The sequence below is a fragment of the Mus pahari genome, chromosome 4 (assembly GCF_900095145.1).
Source record: "Mus pahari chromosome 4, PAHARI_EIJ_v1.1, whole genome shotgun sequence".
NCBI lineage: Eukaryota > Metazoa > Chordata > Mammalia > Rodentia > Muridae > Mus > Mus pahari.
In genome coordinates, this window is record NC_034593.1 from 51,559,513 (window position 1) to 51,567,866 (window position 8,354).

The following is an 8,354-nucleotide window of genomic DNA, read 5'->3' on the forward strand; positions in this document are numbered from 1 at the left end:
TCATCATCTGCACATCTATGCCTGCCTGCAGTGACACCACCCTCATCATCTGCACATCTATGCCTGCCTGCAGTGACACCACCCTCATCATCTGCTTCCGGTGAGTTTCTAACCAACTGTTCACTTATTTAGTGCCAGGCCAGTGCAAGGCATTTTGCATGAATTATTATTACCAAACCCAACATCACCCTATTTAACAAATGAGCCACTGGGGCTTAGAGGAGCCAGCCACAGTGGAAATAGAGTGAAGATGTAAACCAGGAGGTTGAATTAGGGCTTGCTCTTAAAACTATCACAGCCAGGGAGCCTACCAGTAGGAGGGACCAAAGACAGCACCTTTGTTCACTATAAGTTTTTAAAAAGGGCACGAGGCCACACATTTACCACGGGAATCCTGTCTATTCTATCTCTATGGTAACTTCTTACCCCATAGATGCTACAGTCTAAAAGGCCATTCCATACAATGTTTACCAGATTGGAAGTTAGAGGTGAAACCCATAGCTGGGTAACTACCCAGGAACTCAAGAAAAAGGACAGGTGACTGATGTAAAGGTAATAGAGCACACCAGGTAAATAAGCTCCAATAAGACCTGGAGGATGAAGACACACACATTTTACCAGGAAAACAGCTCTAGTCCCCTTTTCTGGATGTGCAAAATGGAAACTCATTCTAATATCCCAGGCATAATCACCTATCTCCAGCAGTACTGGTGGTAGGCGCTGGCATTCAGGCGATCAAACGTATACCTATCTCAGGTCTCTCCTGAATGAAGACTTTACATGTTTGAATAAGAAGGGCTACTTAGCTGGGCCTTCATACAATCACAGCGATGGGATATATTGTATGGCGTTTACAAGAAACAGCTGTAGGGAACAAAGAGACTCCAATTGAATCTCAGGCTGGTACTTTCTAGGCCAGCTTTACCATACTTTTTAGCTGGCCTATAGTCTGGCTGTAGGAAGGATAACTTTAATGGCAGCTGACTTTAGTTCCAGGTTGTGGTAACCAGGTGAAACTTTTGATCAATTACATCAGAATCAACCTTCACTTTTAGCACTGCTTTGCAATTTTGTAGCCTTGACATCAGAAGCTGTACTGTCAAGCTTGTTCTTTAAGGTACTGACCTTTGGAGTAATGGATGTGAGTTCTGGTTCTTCATGTACTACTCTAAGTCTGTGGGCTAACATGGTCCATTTCAGGCAATGGTAAAGACTGTAGAGGCAGCTTCTGAAGACAGTGACTCATGGGAGAAGTTTCGAGACTAAGAAGAAATCTTTAAACAGAATTTTTCGAGTGGGCTTCCCTGTCCCAGCACAGTGCCACCAGCTGGCCTCCATTTGCATTGGAGAGGAAGGGCCTTTTATGGCCTTTTAAATCTGATCTCAAGATATCCACCATGTAGGAAGTCTATTCATTATCATAGATGAGCTAATTGGCTCAGGGAAGTTCACATAGAACTACATAGCTAGACCTACATAGACCTACATAACTAGGCCTTCTGAGAACCTAGCTCTTCTGCCTTCTCTCTGGTGATTTTGTTCCCACGACCACTTGGCAGATTCTAAAATTTTAAGGCAAGAAAATCTCCAGTATAATCATTTAGCCCTAGCCCTGCTTCTAAAGACCCCAAATGCTAAAACTGAACCACTTTGTACAAAGTCAATTAGCTAAGGGGACAACGGTTACATTCTATCACTAAGCAGAATGAATGCCCCTTAGACTATAAAGACCTAAAGAAAGTAAGTTACAAAAACTGTCTGTTGAGTTAGCTCCAGGTTCTTCCTCCCAGTCCCATGCTCCTAGAAATAGACTCAGACTCAAATACCTTGGTCATATAGCTCTGACTAGATCATGACTTACACAACCCAATTATTTTAACCTACATTCTGCCCCGTGGCAGGATCCCTGTGCTCATAAACCATGTGTCCATCCCCTCATATCTTCCCAGGCATCTAGATCTTCCACCTTGCTCTTCTCCAGAATTCATTTTCTGCTCGGATGGCCTGCCTCCAATTTTCTGCCTAAGCCACAGGCCAAAGGCTTTTTAACTGACACATCAGATGCATCTATACAATACACAAGATAATTTTTCTATAACTGTCAGATTTCCATATCAGGTATGCAGAGAATCTAGCTCAGTAAACACTGCCTAAAACAGAACCATCCAATGGCTGTCCCTGAGCAGGAGGAATCTGGCATGTAGACATAGACAGTTAGTTTGCCCTATTAGTACTTGCTTTATGTTTGAATTTGGCCAAAGGTGATGGAATCAGGGAGGGATCAGGGGTTGAGATTTGACATCAAAGTCCAGTTTCTAGCTTTTCTCTTTTTCCCCCCCTCTATGAACGCCTGGCATGGCTGGCTGTCTCCACATTCCCAGCTCTTACACAGGAGTAAAAGGTTACCCTTTGGTGTTTTTGTGATAAGGAGTCTGACTATGCTGCTCCAACATACTGTAGGAAATACTAAACCTCTCTAGTCTTCTCATAGACTAGACATGTTTTCCATTTGTATTTATCTTCTTTCAAAGTTCCTGAAATGTGACTCCATATCACCACTGAATTTGAAAGCCTAAGCAAGTCTTTTCTTAGGTCAGAGTGTAACAATGTTGCTTTGTTAAAAAAAAAAAAAAAAAGAAAAAGAAAAAAGAAAAAAGGTCAGACAACCTAGCCGACACTTTAAAGGAGTGGCCCTATGTAATACAGTTGAGACAAACTAAATACTCCCAGGGACTAGTGCAAGGAAGAACGGTAACAGACACACATAGCCTCAGGGGCTGGGGAAGTCTCTTGTTTTTCTCAACCTTCCTAAAGCTGTGACCCTTTAACAACTCTTTAAACTTTTACTCATGTTGTGACCACCCCCTCATCCTCATCCCCCCAAACACCCCCAACAAAATTATTTAGTTGCTATTTTATGACTGTAATTTTGCTATTGTTATGAATCATAACGTAAAGACTTGTGTTTTCCAGTGATCTTAGGTGATGCTGTGAAAAGGTCCTTTGCCCCCAGGCTGAGAGTCACTGTTCTGAAGTAGAGAGGCCGAGGAGCCCTGGCTCCTCCACTGAGAGAGCAGCCCTACTCTGAGCTGGATCACCTGAGCTAAGTACACAGCCCTGCCTTGTTTTCAATATGACACAGACCTTATTCCTTAATGTTTTTTAGCTCCAATGAGGAGTTTTGGTTGCTGCAGTTAAGTACACATCCAAATTTGGCTTTTCCACACCAAATGGTTGAGCTGCCCTGCTTAAATAGTTTGGATTACTGCTTAATCAAATGTAAGGGATACACACTCCAGTTTTATAAACATTATAAATACACACAGAGAGAAGTAACCCTAAGACCCATTATAAGCTTGGCTTCTGATCTGCATGATGGCTTGGCCCAACTGCATTCTCATAAACTAGATTGAGAAAAGTACTCTACATGTACTCTTTATTTGCAGATAGTATATATTAAGTGACCCAAAAAAGTCCACCAGAACACTCCTAGAGTTAATAAACCATTTCAGCAAAGTAGCTGGATACCAAATTAACTCCCAGAAATCTATATATGAATGACAGACTGAGAAAGAAATCAGGGAAATGACATCTTTCACAATAGCATGGACTAATATAAAAAATCTTGCGTAACTCTAACCAAGCAAGTGAAAGAGTTGTTTGATAAAAACTTTAAGGCACCAAAGAAAGAAACTGAAGAAGATACCAGAAGGTGGAAAGATCCCCCATGCTCATGGATTGGTAGAATATAGTAAAAATGGCCATCTTACCAAAAGCAATCTACAGATTTAATGTAATCCTCATAAATATTCCAATTCTTCACAGATCTTAAAAGGATAATTCTCAGCTTTGTATTGAAACACAAATAAACCCAAGATAGCTAAAACAATCCTGAACAATAAAAGAACTGCTGGAGGTCTCATCATTCCCAATTTCAAGTTGTACTGCAGAGTTATCTAATACAAACCACATAGCATTGGTACAAAACCAGAGGCTGATCAATGGATGAAACTGAAAACCCAGGTAAACACAGACCTATGGACATTTAGTTTTTGATAAAGAAACCAGAAGTACACACTACAAAAAAGGATGCATCTTCAACAAATGGTGCTGGTCCAACTGGATATCTGTGTGTATAAGACTCCAAATAGATCAATACTCATCACCCCACACAAAACTCAACTCTAGATGGATCAAAGACCTCAACATGAAACCAGATTACTGAATCTGATAAAGAGAAAGTGGGAAATAGCCTTAAACTCATTAGCACAGGAAAGGAACTTCTAAACAGAACACTGTTAGCATGGGCACTAAGATGAACCCATGGAACTGAAAAGCTTCTGTAAGGCAAAGGACACCATCATTTAGACAAAATGCAGACTATAGAACTGGAAAAGATTTTCACCAACTCCACGCCTGACAGAAGGCCAATACCCAAAATATATAAAGAACTCAATAAGCTAGGTATCAAAACAAATAATCCATTTTTTCAAAATGGGATACAGATCTAAACAGAGAATTCTCAACAGGGGAAACTTAAAATGGCAGAGATATACCTGAAGAAATGTTTGGCATCCTTAGCCACCAGGAAAATATAAATCAAAATGACTTTGAGATTCTATTTTCTGCCTGTCAGAATGGCTGAGCTCAGTAACACAAGAGACAGCCTCGTGCTGGTGAGGATGTGGGATAGGAGGAGCGCCTATGCACTGTCGGGAGGAGCGTACGTCTATGCAGCCGCTATGGGAATCAGTACGGTGGTTCCTCAGGAAGATGGGAATCGATCTACCTCAGGACTCAGCTCTACTACTCTTGGGCACGTATCCAAAGGGTGCTTCCTCCTACCGCAGCGACACTCCTTCAGACATGTTCATAATTCCTAGATGTCTCTCTAAAGAAAAATGGCTAGAGAACGCATGGAACATTTGCACAGTATTACTCAGTCATTAAGAAGAATGCCGTTTGCAGGTAAATAGAATTAGAAAGGGTTCATCCTGAGCGAGCCACAGTGATGGAGGACAGCCACTGACACACAGCATGCACAGGGCCTGTAGGAGCTCTGCAAAGGGTCCTCTGGGTGTATATTACAGCTTCCAGAATGTGAGAGCAAGTGGGTCTCTGACTGTGCCCTCTCTGGCTCCTTTTCTTATTCTTACCATTCCTTAGAAGCCTGTTCTTGTCTAATGAGAGACAGAAAGGGAGTGGATCAGGATGGAAAGGAGGTGGGAAGGAACTGGGAGGAGCAGAGGGAGGGGAAACTATAATCAGGTTGTATTATAGGAGGGGGAAAATCTGCTTTCAATAAAAGGGGGCGGCAGCCGGGCGTGGTGGCTCACACCATTAATCCCAGCACTTGGGGGGCAGAGGCAGGCGGATTTCTGGATTCGAGGCCAGCCTGGTCTACAAAGTGAGTTCCAGGACAGTCAGGGCTACACAGAGAAACCCTGTCTCGAAAAAAAAAAAAAAACAAAAACAACAAACAAACAAAAAAGTTAAAGGGGGAGGCACGAAACTATTTTATCCGAATTGCACAGATGCAGCACCTGAGTTGAGTGACTTAGTAAGCAGGATGGGGGTGGGGGGGGTGGGGCTAAAGGCAAGCAAGTTAATAAGCTGGCCCTATAGCCTAAACCCGCATTCAAACCCTTATTTGAATAAGCTATTTTAACTGGGTTTGTAGCTGGGCAGAAGACCAAAGTTAACTCACTCATTTTACTGACGTGACTATAAAGCCTAAAACAAAAATCTCCAGTGAGCTATTTTTAATTTAAAACAGGTCTTGCCCTAAAAACTAATCACTAAGGAGATATGCAAGTCAACTTAAAACAGTCTCAGGTAGAACAATTGCTTTAATTAAAATAAATCTCAGAAATATTAACATTATTCCCACCTATAAGTTCAGAAAATGAACTCCTTGACAGAGAGGTCTAGGTTAGAAAGAGGCATATAAATGAGATTGTGAGTAGTTTTGTAAGGGTTTCAGTGTTGGCAACAGGATGTTATAGTAGAACCACACAATGTAAACTTATCAGTCATTTAAAATACAGGAGATCAAGTTTCAGGTGAGGATATTATTAATAAAGTTGGTTGGCAGAGAAAAAACCCGCTATCTCTGAGTATTAAAAAAAAGCTTTCAGAGATAGACATGCATAATTCCATTAATTTAGCTGTAAGGATGTAAACACAGGCCCTAAATAAACCGTTGGAGCCAAGGGAATGAGAGCTCGGACTTTGGCTTGTGGTTTGCTCCCCCCCCCCCCCCAGGTAACTAAATAAAATGCTGGCACTGGAGAGAACTAATAAAGCTCTTGAGTGTCCGCGTTGAGTCCTTGTGGACTCGAGTTCATCGCACTTAGTTAAAAACCAAACCAAACCAAAAAAAAAAAAAAACAAAACAAACAAACAGCAGCTACAACTTCGGAGTCCTCCCCAAGCCTGGGAAGCTGAGAGGAGAAGGCGTGGCTTGCTGGGTTTCTCGGTTCCCGAGCGAGCGAAGCAGGCAGTATCCGCTTCCCCTTTGTAAGCCCACTCTCAAGCGCTTCCAGATCTTGGGCACTGGGTCCAGGAGGAATCCAGGACTGTTCTTGGCCAAGCTTAGCGTGGGAAACCGTCCGTTTCGCCAGCTTCCCTGTTCACGTTCCAGTTAAGCAGTCCAGCCTTACAGAGCACACCCCTGCGGTGGACGCGGCGGCAGTTGGCTGGGAGAGCTGGGATGCTTCTAAACCGTCAGCAAGTGCCAACTTATCTAGTCAGTGCTCCGGTAAACGTCAACCCTAGTTGCTAGTTCCCAAAATGGACAGGTGGGCCCGGAAACGATGGACAAGGTACACACACACACGTACACACACACACAAGACAAGAGAGAGAGAGAGTGAGAGAGACAGAAACAGACAGATGGAAACAGTGAAATGCCATTCGCTTCTTAGGGCCTTCAAGTGCGCTGGAGGGTACCGGAACTCTGGAAGGTTCCTTGGCAGATCTGCGGATGGTGGCTGGACTTACCTTACAGGGAAACAGAACTGCCGAGGCGACCTTCTCCATAGCCAGGTTCCTGATGCTGGGCGTTAGGGCGCCCCTGCACGTCGGGCAGCAGCTTAACTTCTGGCGGCATTGATTACACACCAGGTGCCCGGCCTGGCACTGCAGAATGGGGGGCAGGACATAGTCAAAGCACACCGGACACTCGAAGAGCGAGGTCAGCTCGTGGTGCTGTGGGGACACCGGGCCGGCCCCGCCGCCGGCTCCGGGGCCTGAGATCACCGCTGCCGCGGCGGGCACCGCGGACGAGCCGGGGCCCGCAGCCGAGATGGTGGCGGCGGCCGGGGGCGCAGCCGGGGACGGAGCGTGCGGGATCTGAGGCGGCGGCGGCGGCGGCTGCTTGCTGCAGGGTTTGTTAGCGCTGGGGCCGGTGGAGGACGGGCGGCTCATCGCGCTCCGAGCCCACCATGGACCTGCGGGCGTCTGCCTGCCGCGGGGCCGCCCGGGTTAAGGCGGTGCGCGCCCCGCGGGTGGCGGGCTCCGGGGCAACGCCACGGCGCCCAGCCCGGGGGGGGGGGACCCAGCGCGGACCCGACCGGCACCGGGAGGGCGGGGACCGGACCGCGCCGATCCTCTCGGCGGCGCCCGGAGTGGTCGTCGCTCTCGGGGCTCGCGGCCGTGCGGTGCCCTCCTCCGGCGGCGTTCTGGTGCGCAGAGCCCTGGCCCACCCGCTTCAGGAGCGGTAGCTGACGCAAGCCCCGGGGGCGCGCGCGGACGTGACGCTAAGACACGTGTGCGGCCGACCCGGCACTCAGGGACTGGCAGAGCCACCCTGCGGCCCGCGCAGCTCCGCCCGGCCCAGCTGGCAGCGCCCGAGCGGTTTCCCCGTTGGGAGCCCTTGAATGGGTCGGTCGCCGCCGCGTGGGGTCGCTTCTCTGCGGCTGCGGAAGCCCGCAGCCCAGGGAGAGGACGTAGCCCGAGTCTTCCGACCCTTCCCAGGGGACCTACGCGGACGCGCACCGGACTCCAGCTAGAAGGGCAACTGCTGGCCCGGCGTGGGCGTGGAGGGCGCGCGAGTGCGCCGGGGGCGGGGCGGGGCGGGGGCGGGGCTCGGAATCCCCACGTTTCTTTTAGGGTTGAGCCATTGACGCGCAGGAGAAGCTGGCGATCAGGCTGCTCGGCTTGGTAGCTTTGACACGCGGGGGCGGGACCGGGAGTCGGGCGGGAGCCGCGCGAAGGCCTCGGGTGTGGCCCGGCAGTTAGGTAGGAGGGTGGACTCTTCAGTGGTCGGGGCCTTAACGCTAGGTTTTTCTTTCGAAAGCCCACTGGCGAAAGCCTCTTGGAATTGGCCGCCTCCGATTGAGAGAACCTGGACC

General features: G+C 47.6%; 1 protein-coding gene across 1 annotated transcript in view; it reads right to left on the reverse strand.

The window, feature by feature from the left end:
• Positions 1–8,022, reverse strand: part of Siah2 (siah E3 ubiquitin protein ligase 2) — a 17,928-nt gene extending 9,906 nt beyond the window's left edge. Inside the window, exon 1 of the mRNA XM_021196258.1 lies at positions 7,003–8,022. Within this exon, the coding sequence (XP_021051917.1) occupies positions 7,003–7,428 (426 nt within the window). The 5' untranslated portion in view covers positions 7,429–8,022. The remainder of the gene's footprint in view (positions 1–7,002) is intronic.
• Positions 8,023–8,354: the final 332 nt, after the last annotated feature.